General features: G+C 41.6%; 1 protein-coding gene across 1 annotated transcript; it reads right to left on the bottom strand.

Moving 5' to 3' along the window:
- Positions 1-617: 617 nt before the first annotated feature.
- Positions 618-10,289, bottom strand: LOC139471973 (retinal homeobox protein Rx1-like). The gene is made up of 4 exons (XM_071254479.1): positions 10,160-10,289; positions 6,851-7,035; positions 1,969-2,221; positions 618-787 (listed from the first exon to the last, which is right to left on the bottom strand). Exons 1-4 carry the CDS (start codon positions 10,287-10,289, stop codon positions 618-620), a joined length of 738 nt encoding a protein of 245 aa, XP_071110580.1.
- Positions 10,290-24,986: the final 14,697 nt, after the last annotated feature.

Raw genomic sequence — 24,986 nt, 5'->3', positions numbered from 1 at the left:
AAGAAATGTACTGAGGAATCGAACCCGGGCCTTCGGCGTAAAGGACGAGCGCTTGACTAACCCACCGCCCCAAGCAATTATAATAATAAATGCATAATTATATTAGCCGTATCCATGTACTGCATGACCCTTCATAATTATTAACCTTGTCAATTGATCGGTGTGTACTCACAGGGCATTTTCAACTCCCTGGGGTGTATACAACCTTTCAGGAGGTTTTTGGATTATATTACCATCTCATACCAGTGAGGATGTCACGTTGATGAAGATGTTACTGTGATGACGTCACGTTGTCAGTGTGCTGATAAACCTAGGATCTTTATCAGAGAAAATCCGGGACTACAAACCTACAGGATCCCATCTTTATGTTTTTACAATTCACTTAAATATAAACTCACAAAATATTAACAGCTATGTACAATAAGATATCCTCAGCACTTGAGGTACACATTTGATAAAAAAAACATCTTTGCACATCAGTGACGTCACTCCGCACAGCGAATTACAACGCCTTCGACAATAGAGTTCCTGCTCTTCTCTTGTGTAATCGTCGTAAAAAGGCACGTTAGATTATTTATTTACACGTACCATCTATGTAACACGTCATCGTGACGTCATCATGACGTATCGCGTATTTTGGAATGCGCTGACGACTCGTCTGTCGTGGCTGTACTGCGTTCCTTTGATTCAGTTGACAGTCTCTCAAGGTAATCTCGTGCGAAAGTCTCGTATTTTCTCGTAGGCGAAGGAACTGTGGGAGACTTGGGAGGCTGAAGATTCAAGTCCACTGAAAGGTCAAGCAGAGAGGCGTTAGATACATTCCAGGTGGTTTAATTAGCATTCATGCCTTAATTCAACACATCTAATGGTGATACATCACAACTTGCGTGAGGGGCACGGGTGGCCCAGTCATATAAGGCGACGCGATTCGTTAAGCAGAGTTGCGTCCCTTGGGCACGCCAGAAACCTATGATTGTGGGTTCGAATCCCGGTTCGTCCCGATTTTGTTTCTAGGTTTGACAGCACCATACCCGTGCCCGTGGGTTTCACCGAAGTGGTTAACGTCTGAGACCTGCATCACTTCAGGCTTTCCTCCCACATTAAGCTGACACGACGTGTATAACTGGAATATTAAAAGCGGCGTTAAACCCAACTCACTCACTCACTCAACTTGCGTGTGTATCATAAAAGATTAGTTGTTTATGGGAATGGCTGTATCCTGGAGGCCAGAGACTTCCTCATACGGAGCAGGCTACCAATACCATGGTTTCTCTCCAATGTCTAGTTTATTCTGATTTAAGGAAAAATAGCTAACCAGGGCATTATCATTTTTCTCCAACCAAAAATTGCATCCTCCGATGTTTAACAGTTTATTGTGTGTTTGTCGTGTTCGTTAATAATGTCGGATACAATATGTTCCGTGTATATTTTTCAAGTGAACAATAGACTTGCCTTTGCATGTGTTCGTGACCGGTGCCACCGGTGATGTTCTGGTAAAATCGTCTAAAAGGTTTAAAGGATAAGAAGGACGAAGGCGGAATCTGCAGAAATTACCCCAGAAACACTGTAGGAAAGATGGAGGAAGTGTGCGAGTTTGATTTAACGTCACTTTAAAAAGCCCGAACAGATGCAGGTCGCAGATGTTCACCACTGTCGTGCCAGCCACGAGCACGCGTATGATGCTGATAACCTTGAAACATAATCCTGGCGAGTTTGGTATTCGAAGCAGAGACTCCTCGCACACCTGAGGGCGCAACTCGGGACAGACAAGTGCAGCCCTTAAACCACTGGGCTACTACGCCCCTTTGTGGCAATGAGTGAGTATGGTTTAACGCTTCACACATTGTACCCATGTCGGGAATCGAACCCGGGTCTACGGCGTGACGAGCGAACGTTTTAACCACTAGGCTACCCGACCGTCCCTTTGAGGCAATGATTTACCTTTCAGATGTAATGGACTCTATTTACCTTTGAACAAGGGCTGGGAGTTGTCTATAGGAAACGTGGGCAGGTGGAAGAGTGGGGGAAAGGAGACCGGAAACCTCGGTATCCATGGAAACAATGGTGGTCGCATTGTAGGTGGAAGTGATGGCGGAAGTGATTGTAACGGATGTGAGATGACTTGTGGGTAGGTATCGCATCTTTGTCTCCATACATCAATCATTCGAACCATGCTCTTCTCCTGCTTCCGCCATTTAGCTCTTCTGTTTTGGAACCACACCTGAAACAAATAGACGCGTTCATGAGTCTTTGCATGTACAAGAGTGAGTGAGTGAGTGAGTGAGTGAGTGAGTGAGTGAGTGAGTGAGCTGGGTTTAACGCTGCTTTTAACATCATTCCAGTTATATCACGGCGTGTCAGCTTAACGTGGTAGGAAAGCCCGAAGTGATGCAGGTCTCAGATGTTAACCAATTTGGTGAAACCCACGAGCACGGGTATGGTGCTGACAAACCTAGAAGCATAATTGAGGCAAACCGGGATTCGAACCCACAATCATAGATTTCTGGAGTGCCCAAGGGATGCAACTCTGCATAGCAAATCGCGGCGCCTTAAACGACTGGGCCACCCTTGCCCCTTTGTATGGACAAGAAGCATATTCACGAAGCATATACAAGAAGCATATACTAGAAGCGTATACAGTAAGCATAGACAAGAAACCTTTACGAGATAGGTACACAAGAAGCATGTACACAATGTAGCTATCGAATGCTCGCTCGAAGCGCTGCTTAATCTGCTTACACTATTATTTTTTGAGCGTCTAAGTGGTCCTCTACCCGTAACTCCTAGCGCGAGGGGTTCACAAACATTATGCCACGTCGGTGTTGTTTTCCACAAGGAATTTCATCTCTAGATCACGTGTACCTTTATGTTTTCATATCTTTGGACGCCTCTCGGCAGCTTCCAGTATTGGAAATGTGGTCGATAAATTAATAGAAATATGACAGAGAGATAATCATAATCTGCATGAATCTGGGATTTGAACCCACAATCGTCGGATCCTGGTACGTCTGAGGGGCGCAACTCAACGCGTTGCCCGACCAGGCGGATCCTGCCCTCAACAAATCAGTATTCTTTCCCATTTTAACATTAAACATTTGATTTGAATAATATTGAGTATCTAATTATTAGGCACATGTCATTCAGTTCTACGTGTGTTCATAATTAACCGTTATTATTTCAATTAACATAGCTGTTTTTATGTTGGAATTCAATCAACTTAAGACCTTTGAAAATAAGACAAACATATAGAAAACGTATTTCAATAGAATTGTACGTTTGTCACTAACAGCAGAAAATAGGTATAGTTCCTGTAAAGCATTGGGGCATGAAAACGCGGTGAACTACAAGCGTCCTTGAAGCACCTATTAAATCTATTATCCCTAAAATAGGGCATTATTATCCGTGTCGGCAGCTTTCCCCACATTCCAAACGCACAGCATCAATTGAACTCCACATCACTGTTCTACATCGACGTAACGGGATGTTTAACAAACCAGATACTAAACATCGGGTATCGAAATCCCCTCTTACAAAATGGACTAATCCGATTACGCCGATGCGAGATCCCAGCGTGATTTTCATCAAAGGGAGGTAATCCGATAGACATTGTCTCCAATGAGTTAGAAAACAGGTACTTTTAGAAGGATCTACAATTGATATTTATAGAGGATTTGTTAGCGAGAAGATCAGTTGTAATTAAAGCTGTATCTGGCAGCATGGGCGGGATGTTCTGAGGGGAGACACTGCGGGGGGCGTCTATTTCTGCTCCAAACCAGCGGCGGAAATAACAAGATGATGCGACTTAAACATTATTTACAAAATGGCGGCAGGAGATATTCATTCATGCCGTATTTATTAACATATTTGTGATTCGTCAATAAAATTATAAATATTCGAAAAAGTTAGATCTGCTCAGAGGCCGACTATTGAATCTTCTTGGTGGTTATGTGGAGGTGGAGTGGGTGGTGGGGTGGGTTGTGAGGTTAATGGGCTTTTGATGAGATATTTTTTTAGACATTTTGAAGTTTTGATATTGACATTGTTATTATAAATTTCCCCCGCCACAACAGCATACGTAAGTGATTATTAACTTTTCACCGCATTCGGCAAAATCTCCAGCTGAAGCGAACTTGTGCAGTCAGTAAGTATTTTGTTTTCAAATCCCAGCCACATCATGGGCTGCTTACAGTGTATATCATATCCATTAGGAGATTCTAACCCGTGACGAGCTGACGTACCCACAAGGCTACCCCGCACTGCCCAGTGGTAAACCCTGAGGACAAACTAGTTTTCCAGTATTTTCGGAAACAGATTAATTGTTTAAAAAAACTTGAACTCCCAATGACATACAAAACACGTGGACTTGGAAAAAAGAGGAGTGGCGATGTAAGCCCATAGAGTGAGTGAGTGAGTATGGTTTTACGCCGCTTTTAGCAATATTCCAGCAATATCACGGCGGGGGACACCAGAAATGGGCTTCACACATTGTACCCATGTCGGGAATCGAACCCGGGTCTTCGGCGTTGCGAGCGGTAAGCCCATAGAGTGACTGAGTATCATGTCGGGACCATGTTACGTCGTCTTAACGATGTATATCGACTTAAAGACGTTGGAGTAATATAAACCACGTGACGAAACGTCTTAATGGAATCAAGGAAGCTAAGATATCAGTCACCTGTTATTCAATAATAATAACAGGGGAGTATAAACCTTATTACGACACTTTCAATAATCTCAGCTGGTTTCGAGACGCTAAGCAAGTATTTGTCGCGAGTAATCGGATTTGTGTGTGGTTTTAACCTTTCATTAGTAATCACTTGTTTACTTGTGGAGGTTTGTGTTGGTCCAAACTAAACACACAACTCTTTTGTGGTATAATACTCTTTTTGTATCGCAAACACATATGTATATTAAAACCTAGATTATGGGATCAATAATCTCAAGTGGTAATACGATATGAAAAGCGTCAGATTGTGGCATGTTTCTTAATGGAGGGGATCAGTTTTGTTAAAGAAATACTTGTCAGTTGTTTTATGGGTCACGTAATATTTTCCATTATTTATTTCTACACATGTTAAGATCCCAACACTTTTAATATACCTTTCTGTTAATGCAAAATGTTTACTTGTTTGACCGATTTAATATGGGAACATGGACATAGTCGTAAAAATTATTTTATTTTTTTTAACACAACAATTCTAGTTTGATTTAGTTTGATCTATTTGTGTTATGATTCATGTGTAATCTGATTATGATTTATTTCATCATACATCTCCATATTTAAAATCAAATAATTGTAAAATGTTAATTCATACTAATAATTGTAATCCTTTCATCATGTTTCAATCTCAGAATCATCGATAAAATAAATCAGCGATTCGCGTTTTGTTAAATAAATTGTACCCCTGAATGTTTCTGACAAGCGCAGATGATTAACCTCCGACCTGTGAGTACATGGTCTTCTAAGCCGATCACTCGACCAAACAACTCCTCTCAAAGATCGTGACATGTGTTCAACGAGCTCTCCTGATGCCATAACAATTGTAAAGCTCCAGCTCGCATTGTCCGTCCTTATTTTAGTTGTATTCCCGGAGCCCCCTAATCTGCTCGTAATTAGTCTCTCGTTGGCCAATCAAGGGAGGTAAATTGCAAGGTGGCGCTCTTGAGACCACGTGATGTCAGCGGGAGGCGGTCCGCAGTGAATGCAGTCTCGGGCTCGAGTGATTTCTAAATGAGCCAATAATTATCACAATTACCCATATAACTAGAAGCCTCTCGCTAGTCAATACACGGACAATGTTTGCACGATAGCCTGAAAACTATCCCCGACCCCCTTGGGTGTACCCCTACCCCCAGGCCATCTGATCTTTGGGGCGGGGACGTGAATAGCGAGCGAGATTTAAACACTTCATTAAACAAGTGATAACGGCGACCTGGCTCTCAAGAAGGCTTAATCAAAGGTGCCGATTACCAATTATCAGGTAGCAAACAAGGCATCCTTCATATGATGAAGCGAAGCCTTTCATTCACTCGTTGTTCAATACAGATGGACATTGTTGCATATCCACATCAGTTGACTTGAAACATTGTATTTCTTAATCCGTGAATGTTATCCCCTATTTTGGCTAGATGATAACCGTTTCGTTACACAAGAGCTGCAAGTCTACCTACCCAATAACATAGAAATGCATTCATTTTAACAAAGCGTGTGTAGAGTGTTGGTTTTTTTAAGTACTCAGCATTTTATTTTTTGTTTGTCATAATGGCATTTTGAACGAGTATTTAAATGGTATTTTCCCGTGATATGTTTTAACAGACGTTCTACACTTAATAAACAGGCAAGCGTGTCTGAGAAGGACAAGCAAGACCGTAGTTGGCCACTGCATGTTCCATTACAATGTACTATATTAAGTTTCAGTCTTAAGCACATTACAGAGTTCATGACTTTTATGACAAGTAAGTGGTTCATTAAAAACATATTTATACGGAAAATTAATTTCATCTGTTCCACGTGCACATATAGCTGACACTTCTTGATATGGTTGAATATGTTTGATTATTGCTAAGTTAAACAACAAACACGCGATATGATTGTACTCTGCATCAAACCCAACTCACTCACTCATACAATGTGGCCACTGGTCGGCTCTATGTTGAAAGAGGCGACTTAAGGGTCGGGCTCGTTGACATGGTTGATTCCTTGTCATCGCAGCCACAAGGCGTGGATCGATGCTCACAATGTCGACCACTGGGTTGTCTGGTCCAGACGCGATTATTTACATACCCATCATATTGCTTGAATACTGCTGTTCGGCGTTAAACAATGAATTATGATTGACTGGCGTCTCACCTGCACCCTTGCTTCCGTCAGGTCCACCTTGTCTGCAATCTGTTCCCGGAGGGTGCAGTCGGGATAGTGGGTGTGTTGGAACACCGACTCCAGCTCTCGAAGCTGCTCGGCCGAGAACGTTGTTCTGTTTCTTCTCTGTTTCTTGCTTGACCCACTTCCGTCGGAACTTACCCCAGCCTCGTCATCTGCTGATACAGGGGGATATGTGGTCAAACATATACAGCATCTCAAACACAAGGACAAATTAGACACAATTTATGGATAACAACTTCTTTATTTACCGTAAAGGCCACGTTTTGGTATAGATCCTTATACTGTGGCCAAGCAAGGATATATACCGAACATCGCCTTCACAGTAAATAAAGAAGTTGTTATCCATAACTTGTGTCTAATTTGTCACCCGTCAACTTCTAAGTAATGCCTATCAAACAATTTAAACACAAGGAATAATCATGCTTTCAGCAACAGCAACTTTAACTAGGTCTTGGACAAAAAAGCGACTTTAAAGTTACGACTGTCGCAAGTTAGTGATTAGTGATTAGATTGCTTTATGCAGCGGGAAACTGAACGAGGTAGTAGTCAACCATACGTCGCTTTCATAAACACAATGTACCCAAATGGGAATAGAACCCGGATTTTCGTCTATGCGACGAGCTACCTCACGAAAGTCTGATGTTTCAGTGAGGACTCCCAAACAGTAACTCGAGCTTACATGCAATACAACCAGCCCGCCGTATAATCAATTATACATGTAAGGAAGCGTCATACCACTGTAACAGTGCGGTATATTATGGCTGAGGGACAATTTGCATGTTTAAACACTATTCTCTCATTGACATATTTCACAGAAGTTGATAACTCTGCGTTCCATTCCATTTCTACACGATCTTCAGCTATGAAGACATGGAAAGTCAACGTCTTCATGTGTATTGATGGAAGGACAATTTGAACTGTCGTCACTGAATATACACGTTTGCATACCCGTGATATGTGAATATTGTTTGGGGGCTGTCAGAAAATGTTTTTGCTTCTTTAAATTCATAGAGTAAATCATTCTCATTGAGAAGGGCGGTGCAGCCAAAGAAATCAAGTGTCTTGTGCTATAGGAGGTAAGTTATATGCCGCTTAACATAACGGTATATTGAATATGTTCTTCCTGTCAGAGAAGTTGACTAAAAAATTTAGTTATAGAGAATCACCTTAATTTGCATATTCTAAACCCTAATCTGATGTTTGTGACATATGCCAGAACATCCAACAATCTGAGATACATTTTATTCCTAATCACGTGGTAAAGACTACACAAAAGTAATTGTTATATATTTTCCACTTCCACATGTTTAATTCCTCAATACTAAAGTGATCCCCATTGTTTAATGACACATGTCGATAAACAGGTCTGTGTATCCATTCATACGCTTAGGCATTTAACAGCAACAGTGAGTGAGTGAGTTGGGTTTAACGCCGCTTTTAACAGTATTCCATTTATATCGCTGGGTGTCAGCTTAATGTGGGAGGAAAGCTCGAAGTGATGCAGGTCTCAGACGTTTACCACTTCGGTGAAACCCACGAGCACGGGTATGGTGCTGACAAACCTAGAAACATAATCGGGGCGAACCGGGATTCGAACCCACAATCATAGTTTTCTGGCGTGCCCAAGGGACGCAATTCTGCACAGCGAATCGCGGCGCCTTAGACAACTGGGCCACCCGTGCCCCCTTTAACAGCAACAAAGTAAATAGATCAGGATGAATTTAATAGGGATATTAGTTTGTGTAATCAATTAATATCTTGAAGCTAAATAAGATTTTTAATGAATAGCCCATTACATTACAGAGTAAACTTTCGTATTTCTATGATTTGTTGATGATGTCTAAAAACGCTAAAAGCTCTCATATTCTGCAGATTATATTGAATAACAACAGAGCCAAGGTACCCTAAAAATATCATTTGCATCATCAAACACATACAGGTAATTACGTGTTACTGAAGTTCGGGAAGACAGTCACGACAGTGTCGCGAAAACACCTAGAAAAAAACACCACTCCTTTTTTCACATTCCGAACTAGGTGTATCTCTTGGCAATATCTACAGTGACACTGACCTTACTACCTGACCTTTCGCGAACAAATGGTGTCATAACTATTTGATAATGATTCATAAACATCTGCTATTGGCAGAGATTTCATAAGAATATGAAAAGGGTTTTGTCACGTTTATTTTATAAATACCAGAGGTAGCACTGATAATGAGCAACACTGTGTATACGGATTGTGTATGTTCCCCCGATGGTCGCAAGTACATGGTCATATCACATGATGCGACGATGTGAAACAGCAGTTCAAAGGTCATATAACCGTAACGCCATAGACCAGTCACAAAACATCTTATTACATACCCGATTTTTGTTTCCGATTTCAGCATGAGTTTGTCAGTTTTTAAACGAGAACAAATGTGTTTCGCCCGACAAAACTATAGGCTAGGGTTTTAAGACATTGCTATTCAACATGGCAATGTTTTATGGCAATGAGTTGTGGTAGTCGACATATGTCACATGAAATCAAAACCGTTCCGATTTGTGCAACCAACCAGACATACTGGTAAAGCGAAATCCATCAGATTCTTTAACAATATAACAACACATTCAAACTCTACACATACAGTTTGGAATTCAACCAGCACTTGTATGCACGTGTCTGAACTGATTGATTATACAACGGTATGATGGTCTCTACCGAAGCGTCGCATCATACCAGAATAAAGAAGTTGTCATCAAGAAAATATCTTGTCTTGAAAGAAGTACGTGTATTAATCGCAGTACATCAAGCGTCATTTAATATAAAATCGGCGTTGTGCGAATACAAACATTTACGACCAATTACAAACAGTATTGCGAAGTCTTGACCAGGGTCAAGGGGTCAGTATTGTGGTGAATAAGAGTATTCATGTCTTGTCATCATCGGGGACACTTGTTTTGTAATTGGCGACTGTCACTCTGCTAAACAAGTCATTATGTATTAGTTGTGATTAGTAGGGTTGTATTCGAATACAATATATGTGCATGTAAATATGAAGTAGGACTTTTTTCATGGTAATTTAATAAAATGATGTAGTTCTCAACGTAAACATAGAAATGGACAATTGAGGTTTACGGACCCGTGTAGGGCGATACAACGCATCTACAGGAATAAGTTTAGTATGTCACTGTGACTGATTCAACACGAAGCGTTACGTTTTATCAAAAGGTGAATTGTGTTCAACACGAAGCGTTACGTTTTATCAAAAAGTGAATTGTGTTCAGTATCTTACCATCATTCGCATTAAGACTTTCGTCTCTCTCAGAACTGGCCGAAGAAACCGCATCATCCTCCACATTCAAAGTGACGTCGTCATCATCAAAACTTCGTTCCGCAACATCGTCGTTGTTCTCAGTTTTCATACTGTCGGTTCTATGCCTTAACAATCAATAACGAGTTGAGTGTCTACAAAATCAGCACCCACCAAACCAATACGAATGTAGATAAAAACTGTGACCTTTCAGGGATCGAGCAATTGACTAAACTGGGTAGGTAGGTCTAAGAAGATACTGAGGGTTAGGCAAACACGTCTTCTAATCTGATCTGAGTTTCTGATGAATGAACAAGAGTCCTATCGCGGGTTTTACACCCCAGTTGTCATAATACCGCAAGTCGCCCCACTAATCTTTCTAATTTCTCCGAATGCTTAGAATTGTTAGAAGATTGGGATCTACGATTCTAGTTAACAAGAGGCTTAAAATGCACCATTCTTCTTTCAGCCAATCAGAAGCCTTCCCGCCCAGGGGGGCCCAGAGGAACCAGGAGGAGGGGGCGGGGGATGGCGTTACTCACGGGGAGGGCTTCATTAGACCAGAGGGGATTAAGAGGGGGATAATTAGAGGTTTGGGTATTGAACTTGTTTGCCTCGTAATTGTTTCGCGATATTCATCAGCCGCCATGTTGGCTTCAAGATATATTATTGCTCTGACCAGATTACATAGAATGGGATTTGCACGTGGGGTTAGTTGACTGAATGTCATTGAAAATGTCGTCACTTTAGACATCGTTTGATAGGCATTACCTAGAAGTTGATGGATGACAAAGTAGACACAATTTATGGATAACAACTTCTTTAATATTGTAAAAAGCGACGTTTCGGTATAGATACTTATACCGTTTACAGTCTTGCTTGGCAATGGTATAAGGATCTATACCGAAACATCGCCTTTACAATATTAAAGAAGTTGTTATCCATAAATTGTGTCTACTTTATAGGGTATAAAAGCTAATTGGGTACATTAGGTTTGAGGAAGAATGTAAACACATGGAGACTTGATCATTAAAATATCTGTCTGTCTGTCCGAACATAGGACTCTCGCTGTCTCTGGTTCAAATCTCGCCTACTCATCTGAGAACCTTGTGGAGTCATGACTGCGTCAGAAAACAGGAGGTGGGTTTCCTCTTCTCGAACGGCGAACATGACGTCATAACGTAAGCTATTTTATACAGAAAACCAATCACATAAAGAGCATTACCACAATATAATACCATGACAACAGAACAGAACAATGCTCTGGCGTGCGCTGGGTACATAGGAATAGTTCACATTCACCATTGCGTACACCTTCCTTTATCAATTTCAGTCAGTCACGGGGCCGCCTCCGTGGTCTAGTGGTAGAGCGTCTGCCCGGAGAACGATGCCCGGGTTTCGATCCCCGGCCGCGTCAAACCAAAAGGCGTGAAAAGATGGTACTTGTTGTTATTCTGTTTGGCGCTCAGCATTAAGGGATAAAACAAGGACTGGCCGGCTCGGAGTGCAATAATCTTGAACGAGACGTTAAATCCAACTTCAACTCAATCATTGCAAGGAATCTGGAACATATATCGTGTAGTGCGATTCCATCAGACTGCCAGGACCATAAGGTCGCGTGATTAACCAATATCTCGAGTTGATGGAGTTCAAACTAACCATGACTCACTGTAGACATAAAATTAATCTTGCTTCCAACAGTTATGTTGACACAGCTATACATATAAACCAAACTTGATAATGAAATAAGATATATTATTTTACCCTATTTAGTCAATTCGATCAACAGTTCATTATTATAATTACATTTTACTAAACACATTTTAAAACCTGGAAGTCATTCAACCAAGACAACTTCCGTGGCGCTGGACCATGAAGGGAGACATCTGGTGTTCAGGGGACATAACTCATAACTATCCATGTCAAGAGTCTCAACCCTGAACCCATGGTGTTTGTGGCTTCGTTGACAACCTTTGTGAAAGCTCGTGACTGACAGGTGCACATATCACAAGAGGTGAACATATGGCCAAACACTGTTGCTGTGTGTACCCAACTAAGAAAATAAAGGAAATTGTTGCAGATAAAAGTTAGTGAATCGCATGTGATATTGACATTGGCGTTTGATTAAAACGGCTTATACAGGGGAATGAAAAAGAGGCTTCGTGACCAGAGAATATTACACGTCGGTCAACTACCATAAGAAAATAATGATGATCGGCACAGTTTAATCACGTTGATTGACACATTATTTTAAAGTTGATTGACACTGTTTATAAAAGATGATTGACAGTGTCTTAAAGATAATTGACACTGTTTATTAATAATGATTGACACAGTATTTTAAAGATGATTGACACTGTTTATTAAAGATGATTGACAGTGTTTTAAAGATGATTGACACAGTTTATTATAGAAGATTGACAGTGTCTCAAAGATGATTGACATAGTTTATTATAGATGATTGACACAGTTTATTAAGATGATTGACACAGTAAGTAAAGACAGTTAATTCAAATAATTGACACGGTAAGCAAAGATGATTGACACTGTTGGTAAGATGTTTGACAGAGTAAGTAAAGATGATTGACACTGTAAGTAAAGATGATTGACAACGTAAGTAAAGATTGACACAGTAAGTAAGATGATTGAAACAGTTTATGAAAGATGATTAACACAGTCAGCAAGATGATTGACACAGTTTATTAAAGATGATTGACACAGTAAGTAAAGATGATTGACACAGTTTATTAAATATGATTAACACAGTAAGTAAAGATGACTGACACAGTAAGTAAAGATGATTGACACAGTAAGTAAGGTGATTGACAGTAAGTAAACATGATTGACACTGTAAGTAAAGACAGTAAGTAAAGATGATTGACACTGAAAGTAAAGATGATTGACACAGTAAGTAAGGTGATTGACACAGTAAGTAAAGGTGACTGACACAGTAAGTAAAGATGATTGACACAGTAAGTAAGGTGATTGACACAGTAAGTAAGGTGATTGACACAGTAAGTAAAGGTGATTGACACAGTAAGTAAAGATGATTGACACAGTTAGTAAGGTGATTGACACAGTAAGTAAAGATGACTGACACAGTAAGTAAAGATGACTGACACAGTAAGTAAAGATGATGGAGAGCAATGGTTTACTCGGGTTCCTCGGGTAATTTCTTAAATGGTGACCAGTGTTCGAGTATTAGGTCGTCGTCTATTATTGTGTGTTTAGTTTAAATTTATAATATACAACTTTACTTGAAAGACATAACTGGTTCATTCAAATATCGTCCTCTGTTACAGTTACATTAGTGTAGACATCAAAACTCGAAGGTCAGGAAACTATACAAATTATGGAGTAAAAAGACCGCCCATGTCACCAGGACTACAATCATGTTTGTTTGTTTGTTTAACGCCGCACTCCAGAAATATTCCAGCTTTTTGACAGCGGTCTCTAAATACTCGAATCTGGACCTCACAATCTAGTGATTAACATCATGAGCATCGATCTACGCAGTCGGGATACGATGATATGCATCAATCAGGTCAGCGAGCCTGACCACCCGATCCCGTTAGTTGCCTCTTACGACAAGACCAGTCGCCGCTTTTTACCATAAACAAGGTTACTGAAGAATAATTCTAAATCTGATCTTAACGGGACCTAGTCATGTGCGTATAAGCTGATTATATATACATTGTACAAATGTACAAGTTTTTCACTATTTTCATTTAAGTGTAAAATCAACGACAGACGTAAGTATATTTGGGCTCTTGTTAAATTCTTGTTACCATAAACAAACGTTTTTAAGATCAAAATCCCTTCTGTGGTAGTGCATTGTGCTTCTAATGTTATGATAGGCAGGACACGTGAAGAGGAAGTGAAGTGGAGAATCCAAATATAAACCACACTGACATGCTGCAGTATTTGAAATATGTCTTTCTACTTTATGACTATTAATATCACTACATCCAAATCTTAGACGAGCATGAACAATTTGACGATATCGAGTACCGTAATTTAAGTCAAAGTATACTGAACCACAAAAGAAACGTCACCATGGATAGATATATGATAAACCTTATTTGTCCAAACACTGTAAACATACTTTGAGACATATTAAAAAGATGAAACTTGGTTGAAATTAAAGTGTCAAATGTTTTTAAAGTGAAACACAACACTAGTCTCTGAGAAAATGGCATCACAAGTCAGTATCTCGTATGTCCTCCATGTGCGTTGATGACTGCCGTGCAACGTCGATACATGGAATGGATGAGGCGGTTGATGAAGGCCAAAGGCACTTGAGCCCACACTCCGAGGAACGCCTGTCTTTGAATCTCGTCCCACAAGTGCTCAGTGGGATTTAAATCGGGTGAGGTGAGGTGAACTTGGGTTTAACGTCGCGTCCAAGATTATTGCACTTATATAGCGACGTGCATGCACGTGTATGTGTGGCTGCCTGTACTGAAGCCGATTTATAGTGCTAGCTCACTGAGATACCATGCCGCAGTTTAACATGAATACCCTACTCAGACACAGTATACTGACTCCGAGCCGACAAATCCTTGTTTTAGCCCCTTAATGTCGAACGCCAGACAGGATAACAAGTAAAATCTTTTAACGTCTTTTTGTATGACGCGGCCGGGGATCGAACCCCGGACCCTCCGCTCTCCGGGCGGACGCTCTACCACAAGACCACAGAGGCGGTCCCTTTAAATCGGGACTGAGGGCAGGCCACTGCATGGTTCTGATGCCATTCTGCTGGAGGAAGTCTCTTGTTGCTCCCTCAGTGTTGGCACGGGCCTTATCACTAACTCGTGGCTGCGGCGACGTGCCAAATGAGGTATGGCGTGTGGTCTCAAGACTTGATCAATGTACCGAGCTGCTGTGACACCATTGCCTCCCCCTGGACCGATGTTCTGGAACACCACAGGGCCGACACTCTATGCAAGACCAATTTCACCCCACACCATGATGCTCGGATCACCCCACGAGTCTCTCTCAACAACACAAGCATCCGAATAACGTTCCCCACAGCGTCTCTCTCTCTCCCTCTCTCTCTCTCTCTCTCTCTCTCTCTCTCTCTCTCTCTCTCTCTCTCTCTCTCTCTCTCTGCCATCTGCTGTTGAGATACAGTAACGGCCTTCGTCTGAGAAGAGGACTCTTCTCCTCTGCTGGTGGCGCCAATGCTGGTGCTGTGTTGCCCACTGAAGACGGTCTCGGCGATCACAAGTGTCAGAATGGGACCTCGGCGTGGTCTGTGACAGTGAAGGTGTCTGTTCGTCAATCGTCGACGGTGTCCACACTAATGTGTCGCTGGTGTGTCCCCATGGTCTGTCGAGCAGTTTCCGCAGCAGTAACAAAGCGATCTTGAAGTTATCCGATCAGGGTGGATTTTTATAGGGCAAGAAATGGGGGAACGCATGTGCATTTCAAATTGCACGGAACTCACGTGCATCGGGTTACCATGGCTGTTGCCGTAGTGCGTTTGGGCGATCGGTTTTATTGTCATCTGCTTTTTTTATCATCAAATTTCAATTTGCCGGACAAGGTCATGTTAAATTTTAGAAACTTTGACAAAAATTTCCCACATATTTAAATGACAACTTTTCATGCAATGTTACTTGGGGTGATGTTTCTTTTGCGGTTCAGTATATTATTGGATGTGTTTCTCGTCTCTATGCTTTAAATTATTTGACGTGTCTCTCGTCTCTATGCTTTATATTATTTGACGTGTTTCTCGTCTCTATGCTTTATATTTTGGATGTGTTTCTCGTCTCTATGCTTTATATTATTGTATGTGTTTCTCGTCTCTATGCTTTATATTATTGGATGTGTTTCTCGTCTCTATGCTTTATATTATTGGATGTGTTTCTCGTCTCTATGCTTTATATTATTGGATGTGTTTCTCGTCTCTATGCTTTATATTATTGGACGTGTTTCTCGTCTCTATGCTTTATATCATTTGACGTGTTTCTCGTCTCTATGCTTTATATCATTGGATGTGTTTCTCGTCTCTATGCTTTATATTATTGGATGTGTTTTACTCGCTATTTATATACTTCATTATGACGTCATCGCGCCCGTGGTAGTCAGAGATAAATGTGGGTTATTTTTATGAAATTAAACAGTAAGTGAAATAAGATTGTTTTCTTATCGTACACTGGCCAAATACAATGCACTCATGGTTGGTATAAGTTTTTCAAACAAACATTGGGTACAGTGTGTGGAGCCCATTTCTGGTGTCCCCCGCCTTGATATTGCTGGTAAAAGCGGCGTAAAACTGTTCTCACGCAAACAAACAGTATCATGTTTCAAATATTCTCTCAGATGACGGTTCGTAGAATGAGGCCCGTTATTCTTCGATATAGTTGTTAACTTTGGTCTTTGATGATTAGAAAGCAGTCAAAGAGCATTCCAATTCATTAGACTACACTTTCATACACTGCTACACGTGTAGCTTAGAATATGGACAAGCAAATATATTTAAAAAAGGTTAAATCACGTTATTCCGGACGGTGTCGATATCAGCGAAATCGCCCTGATTTTAACAAAATAATCACGTGGACGTAAATAAACTGAGGGCCAAAAGAAACGTTACCAACATTACCACTTTGAAACAAAGATGCCAACCTGTTTAAAAACTGTAAAGAACACATCTCACGAATACAGCCTTCGTGTTTTATGTCGTTCTTTGCACGTGCTTTGCGGATTTTGGGAAATATTGGTGTTTTTCAGCAATTTTTTAAAACTTTCTTTCCCAAATTATCGTGCAATTTCCGGGTATAAATTACGCACGGATCTGTTCCCTATGATTGGTTGCGATGATTAACACCAACGAACATGCCAAGACTGACCGCTGTCCAGAGGGAGAGAGCCATAGGTATGCTGCAGATGGGAGCGACACAGAGAGCGGTTGCCATTAACATGAACTGCTCCAAGATGACCATTATCAGACTGGTCGCACGTCTCCGACAGACTGGCAGAACCACAGACAGACCACGGAGTGGCAAACCAAAGGTCACAATCCCGCAGGATGACCGCTTTTTACGGGTACTTCATCTGAGGAACGGACCTGGACCCGTCAACTTCGACGTGCCAGATTGACGCGGTGCAGGAAAACTCAGCGATGGCAACAAAGGGAATGGCGGCGAGTGCTGTTTAGTGACGAGAGCAGGTTCCAACTCATCAAACCTGATGGGCGGACGCGAGTTTATCGACGACGTGGTGAACGTACGACTCCTTGTTGTGTCCAGGGGGTGGAACCTTAAGGGGCGGAAGTGTGATGGTCTGGGTTGCATTTGCGGGGACGAGAAGACGGAATTTGTCATCATCGAAGGCAATCTGACAGCACACCGCTACATTGACAATATCTTACGGCCAGTGGTTCTTCCTTTCATCCAGCGTCAACAACGGACCCTATAAAGCCCGTATTACTAGAGACTTCCTCAACGCCAACAACGTGACTGTCCTGCCGTGGCCAGCTCGATCACCAGATCTGTCACCCATAGATCATCTCTGGGACCAGCTGGGGTGTCGTCTTCGGAAATGTCAACATCCTCCCTTCGCGAGACAAGCGTTGATCGTTGCCCTCCGTGAGGAATGGAATCGGATACCTGCAGTCGATGTGAGGACGCTTGTCTACTCAGTTCGACGCCGCATTCGAAGATGCATTGCCGCTCATGGAGGTCATATCCCGTATTAAACGGTCTGGGCCGTCGTCACCTTAAAGTTGTAACCAATGTTGTTGATCGAATACTGGACGAATGTGTCAAGAAATGTCCCTTTTGGAGGTCAAGGACTTTGTTGCTGAATTAGTGAATTCGCATTTTACTGTTCTGAATGATGAATTTCTACAATACAATTGTTATTGCTGCTTCAAATTGTCTTGGTCATATTTTATCCTAGAAATATCGTTGGTAACGTTTCTTTTGGCCGTCAGTTTATTATCACTTTAATCACAATACGACCTTTCTGACAGTAATGGTCCGGAATGCGAGGTGTCCGGAATGCGCGGTGTGCGTACTCTGGAGGGGGGGGGGTCTGGACATACATTTTTTTTAATTACCCTGCACGTACCCAAGTATGCGTATTAATATATTCATCGTGTACGTTTTATTGAATTATTCAAGGAAAACGTTTCATGTTGATAGATGCGGAGGTAAAATATTTCACAACGCCCCACACCGCGCACATATTCTGCGCATTGAAAACACTTAGGGGGTATTGTTGTTTCCACTGGATGACATATTGCCTGTCGTCGTTGTTGTTCGTTCACTGGAAACAGGTAGGTATCCTGATTTCAATATGAATTTACAAAATAAAATAGAAAATTCGAGATATTTGTTTCTTAGCCCTGGTGTGTTCCGAATGCATAAAACACACTGGAAGCCTTACAGGACAATAATGTTTTATTGCTGCAGTTTGTTTTAGTCCTTGCTTGTTTACATTACTTATCACAATAAAAAAAAGGGGCTTTTCCATTCCAATTCACCAGTAGTAGTAGTAGTAGTTGTAGTAGTGGTGGTAATCGTAGTAGTAGTGGTGGTAAACGTAGTTGCAGTTGTTGTAGCAGCAGTGGTAGTAGTCGTAGCAGTAGTGGTAGTAGTAGTAGTAGGAGTAATAGTAGTGGTAGTAGCAGCGGCAAAGCAGCAGCAGCAGAAGTAGTACTGTAGTAGTGGTGTTGATGGTGGCGGTTGTGGTTTTAGTAATTATTGTAGTGGTAGTAGTAGTAGTTTCGGTAGTAGTAGTAGTAGTAGTAGTAGTAGTAGTAGTAGTAGTAGTAGTAGTAGTAGTAGAAGTTTCGGTAGTAGTAGTAGTAGTAGTAGTAGTAGTCGTAGTAGTAGTAGTAGTAGTAGTAGTAGTAGTAGTAGTAGTAGTAGTAGTGCCGAAATGTAATAGACCTAACAGAAACCATGAGTTTCTGCCCTCATTAAACCTACTTGGTGTTTTAAAATACGTATTTTCATTCGTACAGCATGGGTGAGCTGTTTTTGCCGTTTGGCTGTTTGCCACGGGAATATTGAAGTGTTGGTCAGGATGGACGTATGTCGGAGAGTTTTACGATGAAGAGGAAAACTTGAACCGCACGAGTTGTACGAAGCTAACGTAAAATCCCCGATTCCGCGTATCTTCTGAACTGTCGAGCTCACACACTCACTCATTCACTCACTCGCGCGCTCAGTTGCTCCCTGCTCCTCACGCACTGACACTTCAACTCACCCCCACTCACCCCTCATGCAGTCTCACCTTATCTCACCCTCACTCTGACTTTGCCTCACCCTCACTCTGACTTTACCTCACCCTCACTCTGACTTTACCTCAACCTAACTCTGACTTTGCCTCACCCTCACTCTGACTTTGCCTCACCCTAACTCTGACTTTGCCTCACCCTCACTCTGACTTTACCTCAACCTAACTCTGACTTTACCTCAACCTAACTCTGACTTTGCCTCACCCTCACTCTGACTTTGCCTCACCCTCACTCTGACTTTATCTTCGAATATCTTGTTTTCCCCGATAATGTTTCTAGGTTTGTCAGCACTCTGGTAAATGTCTGAGACTAGCATCACTTCGGGCTTTCCTCCCACATTTAGCCGACACGCCGTGATACATGATTGGCTGGTTATGAAGAGGTGTCACACGTGGTGTACACAGGAGATGCTTATATACACTCAGTAAACAGTAACACGACCATGCAAAGCCAGTTTTGACCGAGGAGACACTCTAAATACTTTTATACACAGGATAATGTAAGAATAAATTATACATGCCATTGCATGAATAGAAGCAAAGTAGGTACATATATGTATACAGCCACAAAGAAGCCCCTCCCCACATGAACCCCATACATATATATGCACATAGACACAAGTGCGAACATATACACAACATATAACCGGAACACTGTTCAAAGAAGCGTTCAACCCAACTCACTCTCTCTCTTTATCTCAGCATCACTTTACCTTAAACCCAATTATCTCAACATCACCATCACTCAAATTTTATCTCAAATTCACAGTCACTTTATTTCACTCTCACTTTATCTCATTCACTTTATCTCACCCTCACTCTCACTTTATTTCACCCCCACACTCACTTTATCTCACCCTCACTTTATCTCACCCTCAATCTCACTTCATCTCACTCTCACCCTCACTTCATCTCACCCTTAGTTCATCTCACACTTACTCTCAATTATCTCACCCACACTCTAATGATAATAACATACAGATTTATATAGCGCTGGTATCCAGTTCGAAGAACTGCTCAAAAGCGCTTCATTTGAGTCTACACAAAAAAGAAACATTAAACAGCTAGGTAAACACAAAGCCTCAATACTTCAAGAAAGATTTGGTGAAAAGATAGGTTTTGAGTCTTGATCGGAACAAAGTAGGACTGTCAATGTTCCTGATATCCAATGGCAACTATGGCGAAACTCCGACCCCCAAAAGTCGCCGTTCTAACACTAGGCACAGAGAGTAGGGATTGGCAGCTTGATCTGGGAGATCAACCAGGCACGTACTCTTCAAGAAGCTCGCTGATATAAGTTGGTTTTTGATTGTGTCTCGCAATTGAACACAATCAGCATCACTTTATACTGGATTCTCTCATTGATTTTGAGCCAGTGGAGGTTCCGTAGAATCGGTGTGATATGGTCAAACTTTTTAGATTTAGTAACAAGCCTGGCAGCACAGTTTTGAACTCTTTGAAGTTTAGTCAAAAGGTTATGAGGAAGGCCGATAAGTAGTCCATTACAGAAATCTAGATGTGATAGAACACATGCGTGAACTAGAGAAGCAGCTGTTTTTGCATGGTCTCACTTTATCTCACTCTCATATTTATCTCACCCTCACTCTCACTTTATCTCACTCTTATCCTCACTTTAACTCATCATCACTCTCACTTTATTCACACTCTCACTTTATCTCACTTACACTTATCCCACCCACACTCTCACTCTATCTCACTCTCATTCTCACTTTAACTCACTCTCACTTTATCCCACATCCACTCTCACTTTATCTCACTCTCATATTTATCTCACCCTCACTTTATTCTCACTTATATCCTCTTACTCACACTTATCTCACGTCACTCTCACTTCATCTCACGATCTCTTTATCTCACTCTCACTTTATCTCACTCTCACTCTAACTATATTCTCACTTATATCCTCTTACTCACTTATCTCACACATACTCTCACTTTATCTCACTCTCATTATCACTTTTACTCACTCTCACTTTATCCCACATCCACTCTCACTTTATCTCACTCTCAATCTCACTTTATCTCACCCTCACTTTATCTCACTCTCACTTTATTCTCACTTATATCCTCTTACACTTATCTCACGTCACTCTCACTTCATCTCACGCTCTCTTTATCTCACTGTCACTTCATCTCACGCTCTCTTTATCTCACTCTCACTTCATCTCACGCTCTCTTTATCTCACTCTCACTTTATCTCACTCTAACTTTATTCTCACGTATATCCTCTTACTTATATCACACTCACTCTTACTGTATCTCACTCTGACTCTAACTTTATTCTCACTTATATCACGTCACTCTCACTTCATCTCACGCTCTCTTTATCTCACACTCACTCTCATTTTATCTCATCTCACTTTCTCTCAGCTTTATTCCCACTTTGTGCATTCACTCCTCACACTGTTTCTACACTCATTTGTCAGTTTTCAGATCAGGAATGATAACGTGATTTTCCACCCTTCCAGGCGAGTCAATACTTTCGTTTAATTGTGAATTTTGCTTAGAATGTTCGGGAAATCGAAGCAGAATTCTATTTACAATTTCACGTACCTACCCAAGAATATATTTTATGAAGCGTACTCATAGCGCCCAGCAGTAGCCCATAGCGAACACCCAAGTTCAACCGTCGCCTCCAAATTGGTGTGCATCAAGCCGTACCGTCCTACACGAACAACCCCTTTCACTCAGCCCCACTATTGCCACAGAAAGAGTTAACATAGCCAGAACTCCATAGAGCAGTGCACCGTGACAGATCTAACACTACAGCAATGTTCAACGTGGTCGGTCAATGAAGCTTGAAAGAGGGACGAAGACTCCCCTCGCTAAACAGTGGGGAGAGATCCGGGCCTGGCGCCGACGGTCTTGCATCGATACGTGATCGATCGTTGAACACACTTAACTTCGATCTCTCAACGATTCCGCATTACCTATTAATTCGGAGGACAAGAGAGCCGATGTTGTTACCACCTGAACGGTTTTATATTTATCTGTGGTGTGTAGTCTGTGCTTGCGAAGATAGCGATTTTATTTTATGGCATGTATAGTACTGTAATTCTGAAGGAAATTGTACATGAATGCACAGGGGATCGTTACGCAAATAAATAGCAGGTAAAAGATCTGTGGCCACAACCAGTGTCAGTATTATACAAAACACACACACAAAATAAGAAAAAAACCTTTATATAGTACTATCCCTGGTTGTGACCACACCTCTATTAGCGGCAAAACAAAATATATAAACTGATGTTTGATGGTGGCTACGAATAAAACCGATATATTGGATACAGGTATAAGTTTGCAGTGTTTCGGCGACTGTTTTAAGTTAAGTAACTTTTTTGCTAAACGTTTGTAACGTTTCTGTCAAATCCAATTTTCAGGTGCATACTTTCTGTTCCCCGTCAGCTAATCTTATAGCTGCTACGTTTTGCGTTACAGGTCCCTGCTCTTTTACAGGGTTTGATTACTTTCAAAGATTGTGAAAAAATATCTTAATTCACTTGTACAATCATCACAAATCACTTGGAATGCAATCACATTGACACAGTACATTTCATAGGCCTGTGTGCTGCACGTGCAATTCATGTGTAGTGTGATATTTAGTGTATCGTTTTCTCCGAGTTGGTTGTTTGTTTGTTGTTTAACGCCGCACTCAGCAATATTCCAACTATATGACGGCGGTTTGTAAATAATCGAGTCTGGACCAGACAATCCAGTCACTGACATCATGAGTATCGATCTACGCAACGATGATATGCATCAACCAAGTCAGAAAGCCTGACCAACCGACCCCGTCAGTCGCCTCTTACGACAAGCATGGGTAGTGGAAAGTGGTTACTCTTGGTTATTCCTGGTTAATCCTGGTTACTCCTGGATACTTCTGAGACTGCTCTTGTCGGGCTTTGTACCACGCCAATTTGAAAGACCGTTATACAATTGAAATGCTTTTATAGCTGCTTTGAAAGAAACTCACTCACTAAATCTGGCTAAATGTGACGCGCATACAGAACCCACAAGACGTAAACACTCGTAGGTTAAAAAAAGTCTCCTTACAGCGATGTATGCCTGCCTAACCAACAACAGTGACGTATGCCTGCCTAACAAACAGCAGTGACGCATGCCTGCCTAACAAACAACAGCGACGTATGCCTGTCTATCAAACAACAGTGACGCATGCCAGTCTATCAAACAAAAGTGACGTATGCCTGTCTAACAAACAACAGTGACGTATGCCTGCCTAACCAACAACAGTGACGTATGCCTGCCTAACAAACAGCAGTGACGCATGCCTGCCTAACAAACAACAGCGACGTATGCCTGTCTATCAAACAACAGTGACGCATGCCAGTCTATCAAACAAAAGTGACGTATGCCTGTCTAACAAACAACAGTGACGCATGCCTGCCTAACAAACAACAGTGACGTATGCCTGTCTAACAAACAACAGTGACGTATGGCTGCCTAACCAACAACAGTGATGTACGCCTGCCTAGCCAACAACAGTGACATATGCCTGCCTAACAAACAACAGCGATGTATGCCTGCCTAACAAACAACATCGACATATGCCTGCCTAACAAACACTCGTAGGTTAAAAAAAAGTCTCCTCACAGCGATGTATCTAACAAACAACAGTGACGTATGCCTGTCTATCAAACAACAGGGACGCATGCCTGTCTATCAACCAAAAGTGACGTATGCCTGTCTAACAAACAACAGTGACGTATGCCTGCCTAACCAACAACAGTGACGTATGCCTGCCTAACAAACAACAGTGACGTATGGCTGCCTAACCAACAACAGTGATGTACGCCTGCCTAACAAACAACAGTGACATATGCCTGCCTAACAAACAACAGCGATGTATGCCTGCCTAACAAACAACATCGACATATGCCTGCCTAACAAACACTCGTAGGTTAAAAAAAAGTCTCCTTACAGCGATGTAACTAACAAACAACAGTGACGTATGCCTGCTTAACAAACAACAGTGACGTATGCCTGCCTAAAAAACAACAGCGATGTACGCCTGCCTAACAAACAACAGTGAAATATGCCTGCCTAACAAACAACAGCGATGTATGCCTGCATAACAAACAACAGCGATGTATGCCTGCATAACAAACAACATCGACATATGCCTGCCTAACAAACACTCATAGGTTAAAAAAAGTCTCCTTACAGCGATGTATGCCTGCCTAACCAACAACAGTGACTTATGCCTGCCTAACAAACAACAGTGACGTATGCCTGCCTAACAAACAACAGCGACGTATGCCTTTCTATCAAACAACAGTGACGCATGCCAGTCTATTAAACAAAAGTGACGTATGCCTGTCTAACAAACAACAGTGACGTATGCCTGCCTAACCAACAACAGTGACGTATGCCTGCCTAACAAACAACAGCGATGTATGCCTGTCTATCAATCAACAGTGACGTATGCCTGCCTAACAAGCAACAGTGACGTATGCCTGTCTATCAAACAACAGTGACGTAGACCTGCCTGACCAACAACAGTGACGTATGCCTGCCTAAC

This window comes from Haliotis cracherodii, unplaced genomic scaffold (assembly GCF_022045235.1).
Source record: "Haliotis cracherodii isolate W230 unplaced genomic scaffold, xgHalCrac1.p SCAF_23, whole genome shotgun sequence".
Taxonomy (NCBI): Eukaryota; Metazoa; Mollusca; class Gastropoda; order Lepetellida; family Haliotidae; genus Haliotis; species Haliotis cracherodii.
This window is presented reverse-complemented; position numbering and strand designations above follow the sequence as displayed.